Source organism: Dermochelys coriacea, chromosome 8 (genome assembly GCF_009764565.3).
Source record: "Dermochelys coriacea isolate rDerCor1 chromosome 8, rDerCor1.pri.v4, whole genome shotgun sequence".
NCBI classification, from domain to species: domain Eukaryota; kingdom Metazoa; phylum Chordata; order Testudines; family Dermochelyidae; genus Dermochelys; species Dermochelys coriacea.
The window spans coordinates 89,174,070-89,198,291 of NC_050075.1; the positions used below are offsets into that span (position 1 = coordinate 89,174,070).

The 24,222-nt window shown below is 39.3% G+C and overlaps 1 protein-coding gene across 3 annotated transcripts in view; it reads left to right on the top strand.

The window, feature by feature from the left end:
- SLC35D1 (solute carrier family 35 member D1) overlaps positions 1-23,934 on the top strand; it is a 32,387-nt gene extending 8,453 nt beyond the window's left edge. The window contains exons 8-13 of one of the 3 annotated variants that reach the window (XR_006283197.1): positions 1,439-1,531; positions 10,298-10,365; positions 11,331-11,409; positions 13,711-13,793; positions 14,125-14,220; positions 15,630-15,758. Coding sequence is in view for 2 of the 3 variants with exons in the window: in XM_038413401.2 (XP_038269329.1) it covers positions 1,439-1,531; positions 10,298-10,365; positions 11,331-11,409; positions 13,711-13,793; positions 15,630-15,738 (432 nt within the window). In the remaining variant the exon portion in view is untranslated. Of the gene's footprint in view, positions 1-1,438; positions 1,532-10,297; positions 10,366-11,330; positions 11,410-13,710; positions 13,794-14,124; positions 14,221-15,629 lie in introns of all 3 variants that reach the window. The other 2 variants (XM_038413401.2, XM_043520557.1) reach the window with 2 other exon arrangements.
- Positions 23,935-24,222: the final 288 nt, after the last annotated feature.

Consider the following 24,222-nt stretch of genomic DNA (forward strand, 5'->3'; position numbering starts at 1 on the left):
CACAACATACCGTGTGAGGGCTAAGTGTAACTTTTAACTACAAGGTGGAGGATAAACCTTTACATTGCTAGTGAACTCCATTTCTATTAATCTAGCCAGGAAGATACAAGTACAAGCCACTGTAAATCATTTTTGGAGCATCTGTTGCCTATGATATGAAGCATTTTCTTGATTATATTTATTGTGAATGTTGAGTTTAGTGCTTAAAATGCTTTACTTAAACTTCTTCTCCTTTAGTTTCCTGTGGTTAAGTTACATGTTTTTGTGTAGCATAGAATCATATTTTGAGCATAGGAGAAGGCAGCTTGTGTGTGTGTGTATAAGGTGGCTTATGTCACCAATCTGCTGCTATGGGAAATGACAAAATATCATGCAAAATTTTGAGCTAGGTATGCTATAGGTGTATCTGTTCTTCTCTGGGCTGTCATAGACCATTTTAGTATTATAAATGTTTCCTGCAATCTTAAAGTGCTCCAGGGCATAGCTGCAATCTGTTAGACAGCGAAGACACTTCCATTTGATTAATGATAACTATTAACCAGGTTTCCAAGCCTGCTGTATGGAAGTGAAACTAAGTAAAAGTATTGCCTAATAAACAAACTATAAGGGAGAATTTTACAAGTCTGACAAATAGTTCTCCATCAAGCCTGCTGGAGGTACACTCCTCTTTCTGTCTGTATTGGGAATTGGTCTGTATTTGAGATACCTCATGTCAAAACACAACTCCCCCAACAATGCACCTTGCCTCCTCTCAGAAAATTATTACTGAATGCTTTGGCTGCTGGTGTAAACAGGGCCAAACCATAATGATGCAGAAAACTCAAACAGAATGAAGGCTCAGTCATGATTCCTGCTTCAGGTGTCCAAAAGAGACAAATGGGCGAGGTAATATCTTCTATTGGACCAACTTCTGTTGGGGAGAGAGACAGGGTTTTGAGCTACACAGAGCTCTTCTTCAGGTCCAACACAGTTTGGCTCTGTCTACATCAGTGGTTGGTTGTGGGGCCCAGGGAGGTCATTTACTGAGAGGGTGCCCAGGCGCTGTGCCTATTCTGATGAACACCTGGCCTCTCTGTCTTCTCTTTTTGTCTTCTCTATGAATTCCAAATCAATTTGCTTTCTCTACCTGAAATGAAACATGGTTGTGTCCCTGAGTTTTTCAGACCCAAATATTGATGGTGGTTAATATTTCAGCAATGCCTTTATGGGTCTCTGAAAGAACATCCAAGCACAGAATTGGCCCAGTTGTTCTAAAAGTGTCATACGCAAGACAGATTTATTTCATAATATTTAAAATGTCCATGTTTCCTTTCTAACTATGCAGGAATACCACATTCATTTCACTGATGAGAGCTGGTTTTGTGTAGCTTTATGTATAAGGTTTTATGTCTCTGTTTGATGGAGCCAACCTAAATACGCAACTATTTCCTGTTCCTAGGAGTTGGGAAAGTATGGTCTGCTTTATTACAATGCACTGTTTATGATTCTTCCCACCTTGGCCATTGCCTATTTCACAGGAGATGCGCAAAAGGTAGGACTCTTGTTCCAAATTGCAAGTCTTTAGTTGTACAGTAAACATTTTCTGTCATATATGCTTCTGTATTGCTAGAGAAAATGTTTTTTTTCCTATTCATTGTAACTTAAATGTGAATGCAGAATGACTTTCTGTTTTTCTGTAACTTATCAACTTGTGTTTTTATACAGTATTTGTCATTTATATATAAATGTGAAACTATACTATATGTAAGGGATCGTTTTTGGAGGGAGGACTGAAGAAACCAAAGAAGTTCCCTATAAAATTAAGTATAAATAGTTAAGAGAATTAGTGACTGTTGAAGAGAGAGACCTTATTTCTGATGAAATCTATGGAATGGCTTTATACTGATCTTCATAAGAACTAAGCAATTCCTTTTTCCTAAAGAGGAATGAAATAATTAAAACCAAGTACTAGGAAGATGTGAAGACTTCAGAGTAGGTTTATTCCTGATTGGCTTGTACTAGAAAGATGAAACATCGCAGTCTTCTTGGATTTTTTTTCTTTTGACTTGTAGAGGTAGTTGGCTTATTTATGATGCATTTTGAACAGGGTAAATATTAATATTTGCTAATATCAACTCTCACCAGTATATTACCTGACTTCCCGGAGATCAATGCGTTTAACATCTGTATGCAAATTTAGAACTTGAAAGTAAGTAAGTGTGCTTAATTTCTTCTTCTAGCGCTGACAAAAGCATTGATCTTGCACACCACTTAGTAAAATAAATTGATGCATCTTCCCCCCCAAAGAGATGCTACTTGATGCTTTCAACCATAGATAGCTTATACTAAAAAGTGAAATGGTGGAGCAGGTCAGTATCAGGGGTGGGGAATATCCTTTACCCATATAAATTCCTTCTGTGTGAATGATGATGCCAATTAATATTAATTGCAGTTAGATGAATAAATCTCTTACATATCAGTAGAGAAAACAGATAATCGTATAAAGCAGTTACTAGCATTGTTCCTTTAATAAAATCACAATCCATGTACATTTACCATAAACTATTTTGTGATAGGTTTCAGAGTAGCAGCCGTGTTAGTCTGTATTCGCAAAAAGAAAAGGAGTACTTGTGGCACCTTAGAGATTAACAAATTTATTTGAGCATAAGCTTTCGTGAGCTACAGCTCAGTTCATCGAATGCATCCGATGAAGTGAGCTGTAGCTCACGAAAGCTTATGCTCAAATAAATTTGTTAGTCTCTAAGGTGCCACAAGTACTCCTTTTCTATTTTGTGATGTTTGTGATGCTGCATAGACATTTCAGTAGGGAAGTTTGTAATCTAAAGCGATATCTACTCGTCGGAATATCTTTTTTCCTGTTTAATTAGAAGTTTAATATAACTAATAATCATCATGCTGGCAATGGCTTCGATCATGAGTATATGATTAGCTGTGAGAACTGGATGTGAACAGAAAGTATTTCAGGGTGTTGGTCTGTCCCTTCCTCCACACCTCACCCTACTCCTCTTTGTGATACACCAAAGGCAGCTCAGCTGGAAAATATTTGAGGGAAATGTATTCCTTTATAAATCAGAGCAAACTAGTGTGGAGTTGAATGTCGGCTTTGTGCTACTCTGTAGAGTCTGTGTATTCACAGTATGTGTAGAAACCTCTTCTTCCCCAATATTTTGAGTAAACTTTCTTTTGCTCTCTGGAAAAAGTCTTGGCAATGAAGGTGATCAAAGACTCATTGCGCTTAACTTAGTCCCAGAAAATTCAGCGTCCACAGGGTTATGAAACTTTATTTAATAAATACATGTATTTTATTTCAGTGTTTTTTCTAAAGCATATCCTTCTACTAAATTTATTTTTGCATTCTCTGCTAATCCAAAAAATGCATTAATAAAGCAATAATAAAAAGTATAGCCACAGGGGGGAGTGTGGCTGGCTGTTATGTAAAGAGGCTCAAAATCTGGATTTTTGTGGAGCGTTAACTGTCAGACAAAAAGATTTCAGATCCATAGGAAAACGTTTGTAATAAAAGTTGATAACATTTTCCCATTATTAAAGCATGTTAATGATTTGTCATGGTTATACGTAGTGTTTCATTAATTCATGTCAAAGGTATCGTCATCTTGTTGAGTTCCCAGTTACACAGCAGGCAGAAATGGCTATGTGCTGAGAGCAAGCAAAATTTACATCTAAATAATTCATGGCAATGAAGTGAATAAACCTCAATGAAGCCGGAAGGTGTAAGTTTCTTTAACTGGTCAGTCCGCTGGCTTTTTTTTTTTTCTGTCTATTTCAAGTATGTATGGCCCCCTCATCATCAGTCTCTGAGCTCCTCACAATCTTTCATGTGTGTGTTCTCACACCTGTGTGAAATATTGCTATAGTATATAATACTATTATCCCCATTTTACAGATGGGAACTGAGGTTCATTTTCCAAGTGACTTGTGCGAGGTCACACAGGAAGTATGTGGTGGATCAGGGATTGAACCCAGGTATCCCAAGTTCTTGACTAGGATACTAACCACTGGCCCATCCTTCCTCTCTAAAATACTTCAAAGGGGACATTATGTGGTAATTGGGAAGTATATCCAGCCAGAGACCCTTCTAATACCACACAGGAGGGGAGAGAGAACCTGTGTTTTCTCCAGTATTCACTGTGGGTGCATATTTATATTTAAAAAATAAATAAATAATGCTGCTGGTGTGCTTGGAATGGAGGCCTGTTACTTTAAATTGGGAATGTTAGTTTTCAGGCATCTAACATGACTATTGCTAAATGCCTGAAGTCATCTGGCGACTTGTGCTGTTGTCTGTCATCCAGAGAAATACTGATCAATATCTAGGATTTTCGATTGTGGGAAGGCTTTAAGCATTAGTGTAGTGTTTAATGCTAACCTCTACTGGATGTTAATATTTGTTATATGTGTACAGCTATGTCATTTTTTTTAAATTATAGATGCTTTCCACCTCAAACCTACTCTTGAGTTACAAAATACAAAGGGTGTGTGTATGATTAGGATAGCTTTGAAATGGAATATCTATATTTGGCCTTAGATCTATTTACAAAGAAAATGAGATTCTAGAGAGGTTGTGTCAGCAGGGACATGTAAGACAAACCCCAAGAGAGAGATTCTTCTCTTCTCAGAATAAATTATATCAGAGGTTGTACACTCAGTACTATTTCCCTCAACTAGGCAGAAATCAGACTAGAACTAAATTTGAGCTTTGGTGATTGTCAAAGCTATGCTTCCATGGCAAAGTATTAATGGAGAAGTTTGTCATCAGATGGCTACGTAATAGAAATCAGGACATGTTCTAATGTAAAAGTTCTGCTTGAACAAAACCGACTCAGAACAGTATGGTTAAGATAAGCAAAGAAAGCAAGAGACTTTTCCCCATCCTAGGGCTTGTCCTTACTACCGGGGAGATGAACGTTGCTGCAATTGATGCAGCAGGTGTCGATTTAGCAGGTCTAGACCTGCTAAAAAACTATCACAGAGTGCTCTCGGGTCAACTCCAGTACTCTAGCTCCCCAAGAAGAGTAAGGTAAGTTGACTGGAGAGCGTTTCTGGTAGATGCAGTGTAGTGAAGACACCAGGATAAGTTGACCTAAGGTACGTTGACTCCAGTTACGTTATTCACATAGCTGGAGTAGCATAAATGCATCTGATGAAGTGAGCTGTAGCTCATGAAAGCTTATGCTCTAATAAATTTGTTAGTCTCTAAGGTGTCACAAGTACTCCTTTTCTTTTTGCGAATACAGACTAACACGGCTGCTACTCTGAAACATAACTTAGGTTGACTTACTCCCGTAGTAAAGACAAGGCCCTAGTTATAACTAAGCAACATTAAGCAGCCTTGTAGATAAACTCAAAGGGCATAAAGCCAAACCCATTAATAATGCACTGCTAAATGTTCATTGTCATGTTAGCTCTAGCAACATATTATCTCCTAATATTGTGTGGCCTCCAGTCATACAAGAGGATAAACAGTAAGATGCAGTTCCTGTTCACTCCAAGGAAAACATCTCTGAACTGCTACAGCTGTGTGATTGTTAGCAACATTTAAATCTCCTTCCTGTATTATAGTAATCTTCCCTTTGAATGAATAGGGTTCCTTAATCAGCTGGACTGATTGCTGTTGGAATGACATGAGGCATACTCTCAACAGCCTACTCTTGATGCACTCTCTACAGCAGGGATACTCAACCTCAGTGGTTCAGGAGCCAAATTAGCAATCAGCATTGCCAAAAGAGCCATAGCAGTGTGAATTCATTGTTTCATTCACTATGGTGCTATATTATATTTAGTTATAATTTTCTCACAGCAAAATAAGTTGAAGTTGAAAACTTCATTAGTTAATAACATAGTAAAAGCATCCTGATTGGTTAATAACTTTGATTAATAATTAAATCAGTGTTTTAATACCACATGCTGCTAAGAGCCTCAGGAGACTCTTGTGGCTTGCGAGCCTCATTCTGAGTATCGCTGCTCTACAGTGCAATATTCGCCTACTGGCTCAGGAAGTGAAGTATGAGAAATGATTTCCTTTTCGCTTCCCTCCCATATTCCTCCTCTCTCACCTCCCAGGCACTCCTGTCTTTCTCAGTCCTCCAGCTTTCTGTTGATCCCATTGTTGGTTGTTTAGTAGTCTCTGTCTGTTTCACTAAGGTATCTTCTGCTTTTTTTCATGGCTCAGCATTGGCCAAATGTTTGAAGGTGGCACAAGTATTAATGCAGCTAAAAATAACAACAACAAAAGGTCTCTGTGCTGCTTGGATTTTTCTGTAAACTAATGTTCACAGCATCTTTCATTACAAAGCATGGGACAGGCACCAAATTGTGCACCACTACTTCTAATATGAAAGCATCATAGTTTACTATGTTTATAGTTTATTAACCTCTCCACTTTTATTGTAGAACACAATGAAACTATATTTTTGTCTTCAGTATTTTCTACCTTGCAATAGGTGGCCATATGAAACACATAGATTTGTGTGGCATTAGTGTATTGTTTGGTTTGAAAGGATTAGATTTTTATTGGTAAATGTCAATTTCAATGTACACATACAAACTGATGAAAAATATTTCCATTGATGATCACTGAAATTTAGATAGGCAAAGTAAGAAAAATATTGCTTGAGAATTTTTAGAGTTTGAATTAAGGATATTTATATTTTGAAATGACGACACTTTGTGTTTTATTGTTTATAAAGCTTTAACTTTTTGAGTCTGCGTCTGTCATCAAATTGTCACCCTCATAATTTCCCACAGCTGTGAAAATGTAAATAGATGAAAATAGGGGAAAAAATGCTTAACACATAATTTTCAGCAACTCTGAAAATTTAAATGATAAATAAAAAAGCTTAAAAGAAACATTATCATGCATAGAAATTAGTTTAAAAAAATCTAATTCTGCCAAGCCTAATTGTGTAGCATAGGTATTTTTACAACCATGTGTATATATTTATAATCTGTCACACATATACTTGGAGTGTTAGTGTGTGTTCATAGATGTAGTATACGTGTTACTCTAATCTTCAGGTATAAAATGGAATAGACATCATACCACTGAGACAAATAACTCATTGTCAAAGCCATTCATAATACTACAACTGGGGTTTGATCAGCCACTTGGCAACATCTGCTGTGGGTTGGCATTAGTAACTGTTTGCCTGTTCTAAATGTAAATCATTTAGAAATTGATGGACCTCAACTCCCAATAGCAGTATTAGCAACTGCATTTGAATAATAAGTTGTTACTCTCTCGGGGTTTGTCTACGCGGCAGTTAAACACCCGTGGCTGACCTGTATCGGCTGACTTGGGCTCACTCTACGGCTTTGTAGCTGTAAAATTGCTGTGTAGATGCTCAGGCTGGAGTCCGGCCTCTGGGACCCCATGAGGGGGAGCATGAATGTCTACACAGCTATTTTTAGCCCATGAGCCTGAGTCACCTGATCTGGGCCAACCACAGCCTTGCTATGAATCTTTTATTACAGGGTAGAGGTACCCTTGGCACCAGTAAAGAAGTGTAACTTCGTTAATTTTTACAAGAACTTTCTAAAACAGCGGTTCTCAAACTGTGGGTTAGGACTCCAAAGTTGGTCACGATCCCATTTTAATGCGGTCGCCTGGGCTGGCTTAGACTTGCTGGGGGCCAAAGCCGAAATCCGAACCCCACCGACCACGGTCTTCAGCCCTGGGCATCGGGGATCAGGTTACAGGCCCCCTGCCTGGGATTGAAGCCCTTGGGCTTTGGCGTTGGTCCATCCTATGTGGGGGTGGTGGAGCTCGGGCTTTGTCTCTTCCCGCCCCCTCCCCCCGGAGGGTGGGGGATGGGGCTCAGGCTTTGGTCCCCCTTCCTATGGTCGTGTAGTAATTCTTGTTGTCAGAAGGGGGTCGTGGTGCAATGAAGTTTGAGAACCCCTGTTCTAAAACAGCATTCAAAATGTTCTCTCTGTTAGTTTATAAAATCACACACTTTAAAATTACCTTCATATGTGTTTAGATTTTAATATCCAAGGTGATGTGATCTGTAGTTGAGCTGCTCTTTTGGCTTCAGAATTCCTGATCTACTTTGCAAAGAACTTTGACACAGCTGGAGAACTAAAATGCTATCCTAAAACAAAATGCTGTGGAACAATTAATTGTGTATGAAGCTTTGTATCATAAGAAAATTAACTCGCAAGTCTCTAATCTGCGACCTTGTTTTACCACAGATTTTGCCCTTTTTTTTTTTTAAATTATTTTTATTTAAACAGGTTTTGTTAAACACCTTGAATTAAACTGGTGCCCCTTGTAATATAAACTAGCCAACAGGCACTTAACGCCGTCAGTGCTAGACTTTTTTTTTTTTAATCTCTATTGCTCACGTTGGGGGAGCTGCATCTCTGGTAGCAGTCGTTTCTAAATTGCACACTAACCCCACTTTTGCTATTTCACAGACATCCCCAATTTCACTGTTTATCCTGAATATTGCTGTAAATGGATGACAGAAGCAAACTACATGTCAGCAATTGCTTCTCGAGAAGCTAAGGCTGAATACTACTGCCTGCCTCCTTTTCCTGTGTAGACTTATTGGGGAGGGAAAAGAGAAGAGTGAGTGTCCAAAAGCATCTATTCTCTGCTAGTATCTTGAACGCTTCACAAATCTGACAGAGATATCAAGTACAAATTATGCCAAACCATAAATTTCCTCCTTTGGTAGGAATACTGGCCTAGTGGATAGGGAGGAAGCTATAGATGTAATACTAAAATCAAGATATTTTAGTAAGGCTTTTGACACAGTCCCACATGACATTCTCAAAACAAAGTAGGGAAATGAGGCCTAGATTAATTTACTGTAGGGTGCATGCACAATAGGTTGAAAAACTATGCTTATAGAGTTATAAATGGTTCAATGTGACACCCTGGAGTTTATCTAGTGGTGTCTCATAGGGGACAGTCCAGGGTCTAGTACTGTCGGTTTTCATTAATGAATTGAGTAGAGTGTGCTTAATGAAATTTTCAGATGGCACCAAGCTGGGAGGGCTTGTCAGCACTTTGGAGGACAGGATTAGAATTCATAATCTTGACAAAATGGGAGAATTGGTCTGAATTCAACAAGATGAAATTAAGTGAAGTGAAGTGCTTTGCACTTATCTTCGCTTAAGGAAAGAAAAATGAAACAACTGCAAAATGGGGAATAACTGATTAGGTGATGGTGCTGCTGAAAAGGATTTGGGAGTTATAGTGGATCACAATTTGAGAGTCAATGTTGTGAAGCAGCTGCAAAAAAAGGCTGCTATTCTGGAGTGTATTAACAGGCATGTCGTATGTAAGACATGGGACATAATTGTCCCATTCTCATTGGCAGTGGTGACGCCTCAGCTGGAATATAATGTCCAGTTCTGGGCACCACACTTTAGGAAAGATGTGCACAAATTGGAGAGTCCAGAGGAGAGCAATAAAAAAATAAAAGGTTTAGAAAACCTGACCTGTGAGGAAAGATGAAAAAAATAGACATGTTTAGTCTTGATAAAAGGCATCCCAGGGATCAGGGATCTGATAAGTCTTCAAATATGTTAAGATCTGCTATAAAGAAGACCAATCAATTGTCCTCATGTCCACTGAAAATAGGACAGAAGGTATTTGGCTTAATCTGCAGCAAGGGAGATTTCGGTTAGATAAGAAATACTTTCTAACTATATAGGTAGTTTAACTCTTGAATAGGCTTTCAAGAAAGTTTGTTTAATCAGCATCATTGTAGGTTTTTAAAAACACCTTTCAGGGATGGTCTAAAAGAGACAAGGTGGTTGAGGTAATATCCTTTACTGGACCAACTTCTGTTGGTGAGAGACACAAGCTGGTGAATTTACACAGAGTTCCTCTTCAGGTCTGGGCTGACTAACCTGAAGAAGAACTCTGTGTAAGCTCGACAGCTTTTCTTTCACCATTAGAACTTGGTCCAGTAAAAAAGATATTACCTCACCCATCTTGTGTGTCTAATGTCCTGTGACCAACACAGCTACAACTACACTGCATACAGGAATGGTCTAAATTTACTTGGTCCTGCCACAGTGTAGAGGGATGGACTCTCAAAGTCCTCTTTTTAGCCTTACGTTCCTCTTGTGATTCCAGAATCTGGATTCAGACTAAGCCGCTGTACTCAGAAGGCTGTAATAGCATTGGTGAATGACCTCCTTATGGCCATGTCTTTTAGTGCTCATTTCTGGCTTTCACATTAACTGCAGCAAAATGTTAAAGGATTAAAGCCTACTTTAGAACATTATTTTTCATTTTTAAGATTGGATTTGTTTGTTTCAGGCAATGGAATATAAAGGCTGGGCAGATACACTCTTCGTTATACAGTTTACACTTTCATGTGTAATGGGGTAAGGATTTACTTCAACTTTAGTGGTGTTTCCTCCAAGTAGTATTCTCTCTACTATATCCCCACCAATAGATACTAAGGAAGTGCCTTACTCTGTGAGCCTGCTCTGTAGTTGGTATGCACATAAAACTCCCATTAATGTTAATTGTGGGGAGAATAACCTTTGCAGAGAAGTACTACTGTTGATAAAGTTCTAATTAGTAGAAAATCCAATTTCAGTGGTAGCACAAAACAGTTCGGAGAGAGATTATTGCTTAAAAGGCTGTCTCATGAGTTAGAAATTCAGATGCTACTGTATATTCTGATGTTTTTGGAGAGACTGCATACTCCTAATGTTTTTTATTTTCTTAAATCTAGCTGTTTTTATTAGCAATGGCATATTTTACTATTTCCTTTTACTTAAATTAGTAGAGTCTTACCAGCTCTCTCTTTGCTAATCTACAAACTTGATTCCATGAACTCCAGTGGTCTTGGCCCGCTTCTTAGTAAGAATTAAACAATAGAATGTGGTAATGAAGTCATTACTAAGATTTCATTACTATTTTGTGACACTTACAAACATAACTTCTTATAAATAAAACTAAATTATGCGTGTCAAACTAAACTACCTGTAGAATTTGTGCTGTAGTTTATTAGGTTTTCTGGTCTATTAGCTCACTCACTAATTTCCAAAATTTAGTGATCACAAAAGGGTTGCCCTGTTAATGCGAGTTAGTAAGCTCCTCCTGTACAATACAGTATAGTGTACATGATGGTGTGGGGACACTATTGCTGTGCATTTTGACAGATAACATTACTCCATAGTGAGTTATACAGGTCTCTCCAAAAAAGTAGTTCTGGAAACTCTGTAGTATGGCATTATAATTAAGAGCAGGGAGTGAGATGGCATGTTAGTATAATAAATGCACCCTCAAATGATGAAAAGCTGAATATTGTATGTGTGTTTTTGTTTTTTCCCTGCTGCAGGTTTATTTTGATGTACTCCACAGTTCTTTGCACTCAGTATAATTCTGCTCTTACAACTACAATAGTTGGCTGTATTAAGGTAAATTGCATAAATCTCTTAAATATTTGTCAGGTTTATTAAGTTTCCATTTCCTGTGATACCTCTATGATGCTTACAAAAGCAGCATAAATGTTTATATTCTCCGAGGCTTTTGTGTGAGTTGGAAGGGGTATTGAGAGCTAAGTAGGAATTTTTAGTAACTTGGAGGATAAACCAAGAACAGTAAGCCAAATCTTCATGATTGTCTCTCTCAATGCCAATTCAAGGGTGTGACCTTCCATTTACTCGCCTGTGGTTCTTACTATGTGTTGTGGGGCACCATAACTAAACCCTAGCAAAATATTCACACTTATGAATTATGAATAACATATTAATAAAAGAAAGGAAAGAAAAAACCCGGTGAGCTATAACCAGTGGCTATTTCTTCGCAATCTCTTCTGTATGTCTCTATTATGGAGAGATTACACCATCGAGAATGAGTCTGGGCTCCTGGGGATGTTGTTCCCTAGCTAAATTAAGACCAAAGTGTATTATTCTGCAATTCAGTAGTGAGTCCTATCTTAGTGGAGCACAGATTACTATCATAGTTTGTAGTTGGATAAAGGAATATCATTTAAGGGTTGGTGAATCCTGTTTAGTTATCATTCCTAACCTAAACAATTTACAGATAGGCAGAGGTAAGCAATCTTAGCTAAATCCTAATAATCTGGAGAAAATATTCAACTTGTTTACTTAAAAGAAGCCATTCAAAAATTACTAATTTAAAATAGTAATGTTTCTTAAGGCTCCAAATCACTTTAAGGAGAGGTTATGAGGCTGGCAATTTAACAAAAATTAAGCATAGGAATTATAGAAATCTAGGACTGAAAGGGTCTTTGATGGGTCATCTAGTCCAGTCCCCTGCACTGAGGCAGGACTAAGGTGTTATCTGCACCATTGCTGACAGGTGTTTGTCTAACATGTTCTTAAAAACCTCCAATGATGGAGATTCCACAACCTTTCCAGGCAATTTATTCCAGTAGAATTTATATTCTACCCTGACAGTAAGTTTTTCCTAATATCTAACTTGAGTCTACCTTACTGCAATTTAAGCCCATTACTTCTTGTCCTGTCCTCAGTGGTTAAGAAAAGCAATTTATCACCCTCCTCTTTATAACAGCCTTTTACATACACCTGTATCCCGATATGAGACCCAATATAACGTGGGTTTGCATAGAACGCGGTAAAGCTCTGACACGCTGCTCTGAGCAGCGCGTTAAGGGAGCCGGGCCAGTGCCAAGGGATTGAATAAGGGGCAGAGGGTCTTGGGGGTGGTCAGGGGCAGTCCTGAAATTAGTTAACTATTCCATTGCTTTGTGAGCCACAATAGAATCCAGCTCACCCTTCTAGTGTCTTGGCTCGGCATGGTTAAGAGGTTAGAGGATAAACAAGGAATACATAGAGAGAGAAGATACAGAGGCTTTTATGTGGTATCCCCTTCCAGAGCAGAACTTCCCTTTAGGGCTGACGATCTCCAAGAGCCCTCCCACGTCTGTCTGGGCTCCTTTCCATTCATTGATACGAGTTCTCAATAGTGATATGTAGCTGCCAGCATTGTATATGGACCTCTGCTGGGTAAATGCTTGAATATCTTTTGCCTCGTGCATTGGTATTAAGCTCTTGTAGAGCCCTACTGTAGAAACCCTGTGGATGGTTGTGTGGTTGAAAGCTGAGGATATTGAACTTTGGCATGACTGGAGATCTAAATGAAGTCTTTAACAAAACCAGTGATGCCTGAGGGGAAATGGGAAACCAATAAAAACATATTGGAACTAAAAAGCTGCTGTTGAAGCTGTTAGGCCTAGTATTAGTGCTGCCAGCAGTATGTGTAGTTTTGGAAATGCATAACTTTTTAAGAGTAGGGATTTTTGTACATGTCAGCACCTGCCTACTTGCAGATAAGGAAGAGAGGTAGAGCAAGAGAACAGCTGAAGAATTAGTGCTCTGGGTACTTTGTTGTAAGGTTGTCTAGCAGAAGTGTTTTTTCCCCCTATGTTGCAGCCTTTGTTTTGTGGGGTGAGGGAAAATATTTTTGGGGCTCAGTAGGACAATATGAAGGAAAAACAGCAAGACAAGAAAAAAAAATTAAGGCCTGAATATTTTAATATTTTCGGTAGCCCTTATATGGTAACTTTAAAGTCAGTATTATAAATACAAATGTCAGTATCTTTCACACAGTTATCTCTTCTGACGCTTTTCTGTTTCAGCATCCTGTTTGTGCAAGTGGAATATACATAAACAGCTCTCTAAAAATTCTATGCAAAATGTGTAAATCTTTTTTTTTCTTCTTCTTCTTTCCAGAATATATTAATAACCTATATCGGAATGTTTTTTGGAGGAGACTATATTTTCACATGGACAAACTTCATTGGGTTAAATATCAGGTAAGAAAACTGAAGACTATGTAACACTCTTCAAAATAACTTGTAAATTGAGCAACTTGCTATTGAACCACTAAAAGAAGTATTGGACCATCCAAATAGGATCACTTTCCAAAGATCATTTTCAACACTTTGTTGAAGTCTGGTGGGAGGAATCCACTACAGAGCTATTAGGTAGGAAGTGTTAAGTGTTGATCCTGAAAACAGTTATGGATGTGAGTAGTCCCATTGATATCAAGGGATTTATGTGCATAAAATTAAGTATGTGCCTAACTGCTTGCAGGATCGTGCTCTTGTCATAGCTTTTAGTTAAGATTTTTTTTGGTATCACCAGCATAATGTTCCATCATTTTTGGTAACAGATTTGTCTGGAGGTAAAGGAAGAGGAAAATGTGGGATTCTAAGGGAATAAAACCTTTCATAGAAGCGGGTGTGTGTATTCAGTATGACTACTGTGGGTGTAGCTTTTATAAAATAAGCAAAGTATTTGGACTACTTGGTTCATTGATCATCTGCTACAGCAAACCCTATGTCACTGTGTAGAGTTCATGTGTTGAGACCACATAAGGGAAAATAACTTAACAAACTTAATTTAAAAAAACAAAACCCAGAGACTTACCTTTTGAACTGATAAATACCTACAACAAACAGCCCCTTCCCCCGATCCCCAATTCTTCTAACTTCAATGCTTAACTTCAAAAGCCATTGAAAAAAGCAACACATTCCCCCCGGTTCTCTTTTTAAAACATTCAGAAATGCGTCTGCACCCAGTAAGAATGTACTGCTCATTCTAGGCAGCATCCCAGGGAACATCAGGGGTTGTTTGGTATTCAGTTCACATAAACTGAAAGGTGATACAATCCTGACCTCCATTTGACTGATCTAAAAGGCATCCATGGTAGTGGGGTTTTTAAGTGGTTATTTTTAGTGCTCTGGCTGAATATTTCCAACTCAAATTTATATAAAGTCTCCAAATAGTATCACTGGTTTCATTACTATTTTAATGTGGAGAGGTTGTGCTGCTAAAATATGCCTGTAAATTTCGACCATTCTCTCTTTCTACCTTTTAAAAAAAATTTGAAATTTGTAACTAAAGGGAGTAAGAGACAATGAAGTTACTTAAGCTTTTTAGTGCACTTGGGCATACAGTATTTTATGGTCTGACACAGTCAAGGTGTACCCTAAATGAATAAAATGACCTCAAAAGAAACTGTGTTTAGTTCTGCAAAGAACATACGTACTCCTTTTTTCCTTATGTTCTTCTGAATGGTAACTTCACAACACTGAAGCATGTGAAAATAAAATTAAGGTCTCTAGATATTTAGTGGTTGGAGAAAATGGGTTATAAATCAGATTGAACACAATATGAACCATATGGAGAGGAGAGGATTGATTTCAAAGGGGCAGGAGGAGAATCAACTAACTAAATTATGGCTGACGCTTCATCACCTTGCTCAGACTCCTATTTTACCAATTTAACTTCCTTTGTTCCTTTTGCAGTCTATCTAAAATGGGGGCAGAGTATCATCAAACATTTGTATTTCTGTGACTGGCCAAGTATTTATAGACCCACCCCAACTTCTGTACCACCAGGCCTAACGTTTGGTACATCTGCATAATGAGATCCATGGATATTTTGGTATAATGGTAGGAATGAATCAAAATTCAGAACAATCTCTGTACTAGATTCTAGGTCAAAGTATTTTAGTAAATTGGAGAAGGAATGCAAGATTAAAATATGTTTAGAGTATGTAGAATGGTACTTGCGTAATAATTTACATGGAGTTCTAACATTAATATGCATCATTTCTTTCTTTTACCAAAAAATGTGTTTTGTAGTATTGCTGGAAGCCTGGTGTATTCTTACATCACTTTTACAGAAGAGCAATTGAACAAGCAATCTGAAGCTACTATCAAAATGGATATTAAAGGAAAAAGCTCAGTATGACCAGGGGATTACTCATAAGAAGTAACTCCTCGTTTTTGTTCAACGATCACTGGCAGTATACAGTTAAAAATCTAACAATGTGGGTGTCTGTTATGGAATAATACTGGTACTCTGCATTTGCACAATCTAAATATGCTGCCTTTTTAAAAAATTTTTTATTAAAAAGAGATTTATAATCGACTGCACATTTAAATATACATCTGGTTAATGTAATCTAGACTATGAGGAATAAATCTTTTGTAATTTATTATGACCAACTCTGGTGGTAGAACCGTGCATAGATGATGATAAACACTTCGATTTTACAGGAGTCCATCAAACATACTGTTAATGTTCTTGGGTATAGTTTTGTTTTCTTGCAAAAAAACTTGTTCTAACCTAGCAGGTACAGTTTAGCTTGCGTCTGGGTTGTCTTGCAGGTAAGCATATCAATGGGCAGTAATAAATATTTTTAATTAGCTTTTAGGATGAATGATTGACTCATCTCCACCCCCTTCATGCTGTCTGAAAGGGCCAGGGTGATGTCAAGGGTCTCAATAAGCCCTGTGTCCCTTTCAGGGGAGAGTTCCTCAGTTCAGGCACATCAGGCTGCCTTCGGAGGAACCTCTCACAAGTCCTGGTGTGGGGACATGCCAGTTGTGGGGATGGGCAGGTTGTATTGGGGGCAATGTTCCCTCTAATTTTTGATAGGCCATGTGCACAAAAAAATTCTTTTGTGCAAATTGTGCTTCTGTGCAAATTTTTGTGCGTGCGGTGTTTCACTATGTGCGTGGTGTTTAGGATCTGTGTGCGCGCATCCAACTTAGAGGGAACAGTGATTGAGGGTAGGGGAAGTGTTGCTGTAGCACAGAGCCGTGTGGAGATTCTGGGCAGTGCTGCAGCCCAGAAGACCCCTGTGCGAAACGACTGCAGCTTAGATAAGCCCCCGGCGGGTGGAACAGGGGAGGACTCTCCAGTTGTGCACAAAGATGATTTAAAGCCAGCATAGGTCCTGCTGTTCTGTGCTGTGCCTCATGGAGAGGCAACATGGAATCTCACCCCTTATCTCAGAAAATGCAAGCTAACAGATTAGTTTACTTTTTTTCGAGAAGGAAGCTACTGAAGCAGGGTAATATTTATAGACTTTCACGAACTATAGGCCTTGCATAGATCATGAAAAGAAGATACATATATTTGGCAATTTTGATTTCGTGTAAATATTAAGCTTTCAGAGCAACAAGAAAAAGGGAAAGAAAAGAGACAATTTTCTCTAGAGCTGGAATATGTACAGAAATGTAGGGAGGCTGAAATGTAACTCCTTCTTTTTTATTTTACTAAGGAAAGAAATGACCCTGCAACCTTGCGTATGCAGATCCTTCAGCAGAAGTATCAATTCTGCAGTACACTCTTATTTCAGTCAGTCAGTCATCCGGTTTTAAGTTTTTGGCCAAAACATGCCTGAATAGTCAATGATTTTAGTAGATGTTTAATTTTTTTCATGAACTTTTAAGCCAGTTCTCATTCTGCTGAGATTCTGCGTGCCTCACAACAGCTTAGTACCTCTTTTTGTAAAGTTGATGTAGGGTGGTGAAACTCGAGAATAGTTGGAGGGATGATGGTACACCACCTTCCAATTTTACATAATATATTGGAGAACATGGCAGGAAAAGCATTGAATTAAAATAAAAGAGCTATCCTGCAGTCACACATGAGTGACTTTACTTACATAAGTAATCCCACTGGACAACTTAATAAGTAAAGCTACTCACATGCATGAGTTTTTTCAGGGTAAGGCCTAGCACTTATTCAAAATCAAGTGAAAATCTGGGTCTAAAAGACTTTTTTTTTAAATGAATTAATGTTTTTGATTCCTTTCCAGTCCCAGTACCAAGTGTGCCCCATTATTCTGAAACAATAGTACAAGAGTAAATTTGAAATACATTATCTTTTTAGTTTAGTAAATTAACAGTTAATCTATATATAACATTTTGTGCAGCTACAGGTTGACAGGTCACCAAGAATGAATATTTGTTATCTCATAGTAGAGAAATACCCTTACTCTTCTAGATCTCAAGTTAATTCATTAATTGGTACATTTAATTTGTACTACTATTATATGATTGATACAGTTCTGATGTTTTAACTCTGTCCAGATTTTATGCTCTGTTCAGTTTATTTTTGGATGTAGTAAAATTTTTTACATAGTGAGCTGTTTTTAATGGAGAAATATTTTTAAAATGTCAAGCAGTATTGATTTTTTTAAAAAATTTAAAATTGATGCAATATTACTGTCTATCTTCCTCCCTTTGAATCTTTTTTTTGGTTAAAATTGTACACTTATCATTCTCCACAATTTATTCCTACTCCTACCCTTCCCTTACAAGAAGAGGCTTTCACAGGTAATTAATCTAATCACATTTGGAAGGATATTTGGTGGAAAACTGAGTGACATGGTTTTGTAGAAACATTTAATCAGCATACTGTGTATTACAGTATGTATCGATTGTGTTTCTTTGGCAGTTTGCCTTGTTAGCTCGTCTTCCATTTTAGAATGCTTAAAGGTAGCCTGCTCATCTAGTTCTTGTTTTAACTGAGCTAAATGGAAAAATTGTGTATGATACCCATATACTGAAGGAAAAGGATGGGGGAGCATTCAACACAAATGACTCAAAAACTTACCTTGATGTGTTCCTCCTTTTGCTAGCTTCCTAAAATCACGCAGCCAGCTCCTGCTCTACTGTGATTCCTCACTGTGTTCCATAATTCGATGGCACACCTACTAGTGTCCCCCAAAGGCGCTATCCCAATAAGTGACATTTAAGTGTGGTGTGGTGCAGTGCAGTTTTGTAAAGTCACTTATCTTGCACTAAAGGGCAATAGACTTTGCAAAAACACTACCCCTTATGCCAGTAGTTTGAAAACACTCCCATACTCTTGAAGGCCAGCTACAGTTTAGCAATGGCAGCACAGCAGAAATTAGTTTTTTACATTATTTTTTGTGCTGAATGTCTCTTACTGTGTCTTATGGAATATTTTATCTCGTATACAAAGCAAAGGCCTTGCAGGAAATCTTAACATACACCCAAAAAAAAAAAGAAAGAAAGAAAGAAAAAAGTAAAAGTAATAGGCTAGGGAACCAAATTGTCTTTTTAATTTTAGCCTGTTGTGATCCCCATTCTTTTTATAAGATTTGGATCTTTATTTAAATACTATAGTCTCAACTTTACATGTGATAAATGTGCCTGTTTTTAAACGTCAAGGTCAGTAACTCTGTCAAAAGATGGTTTGCAGCTCAGCTCATTCTGCTACAAACTTCAGAATATTTTGCCAAATTCTTTTTTCTTATGTCTCCTTGTCCTCGCACCCTCTGTTGTGGGAATCTGGAACAGATAGCCTCATAATGCCACCATCTGGAAGCAAGGATGCAAAGAACTGCTAGATCCTGCCCCTGGACATATAACCCTCAGCACCGTCCATCAGTTTGCCTTTCCTCCTTTGGAAGCCTGGACCCCTTGCCTCAGCTCTCCTGCCATCTCTTTTCACTTTTTTCTCTTTTGTGGGAAATTTAAAGAAAAAATGGGACAGAACTGAGGGGTGAGGAGAATGGGGAGAAAAAGAGAAGTAAGAAGCCAGCAGCAGTTTCTCTGCTGGAGGATGGAGAGTTGAAGGCAGAGCAAGTTGCTGTTCAGTTAAGCACCACCGTGCAAGGGGTTTCATCTGAGGCCAACTGCTCAAATGGATAAACATAAATGCCACCACTCAGGGATGGTATACCCAGTCTTCATCCCACTGCTAAAGTGGGAGTGGCAGCTTCCCCTCCCCAGCCCTTGGCAGGAATCCCTCCTCTGAAGGGCCTTTGGGGACCTCCTTCCCAAATGTATTTCTAGTCCTGAAAACCCAGACTTAGGCAAGAGGAACCAAGATTTTGGCCGTGATCTGCTCCTGGACTTTGATCAAGCCCCCTGGTGGATCCTGGTTCTGATGCAGATAGCAGTGTCCCCTGACTGGAGACTCTCATTCTCTGCGTTCTCGGTTTGGAGACACCCAAGGAAGCATACATGGTTCTTCGCAGAGGAGGGGGTTATCTTTCCCTTCGACTTGGCCATCCTAGACCTTGTGTCTGAGGATTGGAACTGCGTGGACCAGTGCACCCAAGAGACTCGTTGTAAGGCTAGATGTTTCTCCTGAGGAACCAGACAAAGTATTTGCTATTCCTAGGGTGGGTGCATTGGCCTTATGTCTCACTTCTAAGTTGTTCTCTCGTGGAGCATATGTCCACCCTATGGACAAGACTTGGGGTGGACTTGGCCCTTAATACAGCTTAAAAGCTCATAGCAGTGACTTTGCATATTGCAGCCCATTTTGCTGTGGGGCCTAAGCTCTGTAGGTGGATCTCCAGAAGGATTTCTCCTCTGATTTTTCCTGTGACACCAGAACTACGAGGCTTTCTCCACTGTTCCCTGTTCTATAGAAGCCGCTTCCTTTTTTGTGTGAAGCTGCCTGCATGGGGAGTTTCCATTGCGGGTCGGAGACACATTTGGCTTTGGGAGTGGAATGCAGATGAGGGAGCAAAGTCAAAGCTGGCCAGTCTCCCCTTTTAAAGGGCTTGATCTTTGTCTAGATGCTGCTACCAAGAAGCATATGGATTCTTCTAAGAACCACTCCGCATCCTCAGTGAGTGTGCTCCCCTTTGCTGAAAGCCTGTGCTCAAGTGTGGGCAGGAGTCCTCTTCAGTATCCTTTGACAGGTAAGCCCTTCGTTCTGTGGGATTCAGGTCTTTCTTGGGCCCAGGAGGCTGCTGTTTAAACACTTCTTTCCCCTGCTTTCCCAAAGCAGCCCTGCTGCGCTCAGGCCAGGTCCACGCCTATAGCACATCAGCCCTGCCATTGTTGGAAGTCATTTGCTGATATTTGTGAAAATGTGAGTTGCCTCCACCTCAGATGCCTGATAACCTTACTCAAGCTTCTTCAGCCTCATGTCTTCTAAAGTCTCAGGACCTCTTGCTTCATGTGGCCCAGATCACTGGGGACAAATATTTTTCCCATCTGGGATCTTCCCCATCTGGATACAGTCCTGAATTCTTCACTAGGAAAGTGTTTCATTCCCCTGGCCAGACTCTGTTCTTTTGAGCACTCTGTCATCAGTCAGAGTGCTCTTCCCTGGTTCTGGCTTGGAGCCTTGTTTGATTGTTGAGCCATGTTGCAGCCTGTGTGGATCTCCTGGGTGGGGCTCCACTTTTACCCCTGCAGTCCTCCTTCCTATCCAGATGGCATTCCTGTTCCTTCCTTGGAGGATAATCTTCTTTCTTCCTCACTGGAATCGGGCAAAACCTGCAGCTGTTTGCATGGCTCTCCTTTCTATTCACCCTGGCCCCATTTGTATTACCACTGATGCAAATCTCTTGGGTTTAGAGGGGGCTCACACCTGGGCATTTTGTTAACTTAGAGCCTCTATTAGGTGGAGGAACACACATTCAGTATAAATCTCCTTGAACTGCAGGCTGTACATCTGGATCTCATAGCTTTGAAATCCTTAATTCTCAATTCCCATATCCTTGTTCACTGGAACAACTGCATGACAGTGGAATATGTCAGCTGCTGGGGGGACCTGAGGGACCTCGCTCCTGGTGGAGGCATCCCATCTGGGAACCTGGATAAAGACAGGTCTGTTCTTCTTTCAGGCCCTTTATCTGGAGGGCAACAGTACCCTTGCTCAGCCACAGCCATTTGGCTCCAGGAGAATGGAGCCTCCCCCAAGTTTTGAAGGCCATTTGTCAAAAGTTGGCACCATAGCCAAGTTTATCTGTTTCTGTTTCCAGACCCTGGGCTCTCCTATATGATGCATTTGCATGGCACTGGAGTGTCAAGAGCTGGGTTGCTGCTTTTTGTAAAACTGCTGAAAAAAAATCAGGCAGGACAAGGCAGCTGTGATTTTTGGTAGCTCTATGGCACCCACGGTTCTTGGTTCTGATGAATCTTTTCAGCCTGATGCAAGTTTAGGAACACCACTATACTGTTTTGGTTGCTTCAAAATATGTTCTGGATTTTCTCAAGAAAGGTCTTTTGAGTCAGTGTTTTTACATGTGCATACCTCAGCCATCCACTATCTGTCCCTGATTTATGTATTGTAAGATGAGAACAGAGTAAGACGTACTATGAGAGAAAACTACCAATTGTTGGTCATGGTCTTCTATCCTACATCCGGCTCTTCTCCCCTCTTGGGGGATGTGCCACTGTTGTCTGTATATTGTCCTCTTCTTTTAACTCTTACACAATCTTTTATTCTCTGATCACACACACACCCCTTCACCTTTGCTCTGGAAGTATCTCTAACTGAAGGGACAGGGTGTGGCTGAGGCTTATTTGCCCAGGGTTGATGGGGGTGCCTTGGAGTTTTTGTTTGCTTCCAATAGGTGACGCTATAATGCTATTTGTGCATAATTCTTGTGTCATAGGATGGGAGAAGAGACTGTGGTAAACAATTACAAGGTATGTAGTTTTCCCATCTTTTGTGAAAACTGTCAATATAGAAACTGGGAATTCTGCTATTATGACATTATTTTTGTCATTCCACACAAGATACTTGAATAATTTTTTGGGGTTTGGAGCTGAATGGATAAATGGTTTTCTGTTTGCACCAAGCGTCCCCATTTTAATTGGTGGGATCTGGAGTTATGAATGGATTTAGTTAGTACATTGTATATGCTGAATGAGCATAAATGTGGGGTCTGCTAATTCACTGATGTTCTGTACTCTTCCCCCATCATAAATGTTGCTCATCATTCTTCACAATGAGTTGTTAGCTGGCACAGACTAGTTGAACTAGTGGATTATACTGTAAAATTGAAAAGATTCATCCTGGATCTTTGTAAGTCTGGGAATCTGCAATACAAGAGCCTTAATTATGATAAAATCTGGAGAAGCTGCTTCTGCAGAGTAATATTGTCAGCTATACACAGTATGCAAAAGGCTGTAAGACCCTTCCCTTTCTTCCGCTTCCTCGGTAGCCTTGTTTATGGTTGTTACTGGATCATGTATTTCTAACTATAAATTGTTTTCCTTTTAAACATGTAGATTTTAAATTTGGTAGAAGGAAATTGTACCTGCCTGACAGATCTTTTCCATTCCTAAATTAACATGCAGGATGGTCTGTTTGTGAGGGGGGGAAATTAGATAATTGTAAACCTAAATTATATATCATGGGAGTGATTTTTTTAAAAAACTTGAAAAAATATTCCAGTATTTCAATTTCATACTTTCTTTCTTCAGCTGATGGACCAGCTCAGAAATTACTTGTTCTAAAACCCTTTATATTTAACAAGACCATGGGAGAGATCTGAATGCCTCTCTGGCCCTTTTATGATGAGTTGTAGGGCCATAGCAGTGTAAAGGGGCCTTAAAATCCCCAATTCCAGTTGTTAGAGGATTCTCCAGGGTAGGCACTGAGGAAGATAGCCATAAGGCTGCTTTTTGGGGACCCTCTCGCAAGTCCTGGTATAGGCGATATGCCAGTGGTCGGCATGGGGTATGGAGGGATGTCAGGCAGAAATGCCAGCATCATGGAGATTGCAGGGCAGCCCTGAGAGATTACTGTAATTTAGACAAGCTTCCATGGGTGTCTGAACTACACCAGCGGCTTCTCTAGTATAGGGAGTGAGCAAAGGTGGTTTAAATCCACCATAGTGCCCCTTCCCCCTGGGCTGAGAATTCTGTGCTGCTGCTATTAGAGGAGTTTTTTTAAGCGAAGATGACTACTTCTCATCAGTAGCTTAAAAACTGGAATATTTTCAAGTCACTTGTTTTGTCATCTTGCTGTACAGAGGCATTTGGGTCAGGATGTTTGTTACTGAGAATTTTTACCATTCTTTTATTTTTAAATCTACTGGTTAGATTTATTGTCCTGTACAATATTCTTAAAGTTTATTTTGTTTGTAAATGTGCACCTTTTAGTGCCAATGTCCAGACAATATTGTATACACTGGGAAGGTGAACAAAAGTAATACAATAGTATATTTTCTATGCTGCTGTTCTTACTATAAATATTTTTTCTATTTCTATATAGATTCTATTTACAAAGTGACCATTTTAGTGTTAAAAGGGTAACCTTTTTCATTTGAATGTACTGCAGGCTTTATATCTGTAAGTCAGGTGACAGCAAAAGGAGTTTTATGTGCCTATGTATTTTTTTGTACTGGCTTTAAATAAATACTTTTTTCCTGAAAGATTGTGACAATTTGTTTTTCTCAAATTCATCTAGTATTTGTAAGGCTGCCAACTGAGTTGCTGAACTTCAGCATAAAGGAAAGGGTGTCATGCATTTTAATACAGTGTGGGTCTCTGTGCCCTCTAGTGGCTGAACCACAGAAGAGATTGAGTTAGCTAAGCCTTACATGCTAATGGACTGGATGCTCTAGGTCAGGGGTGGCCCACCTGTGGCTCCGGAGCCACCTGCGGCTCTTCAGAAGTTAGTGTGGCTCCTTGTATAGGCACCAACTCCGGGGCAGGA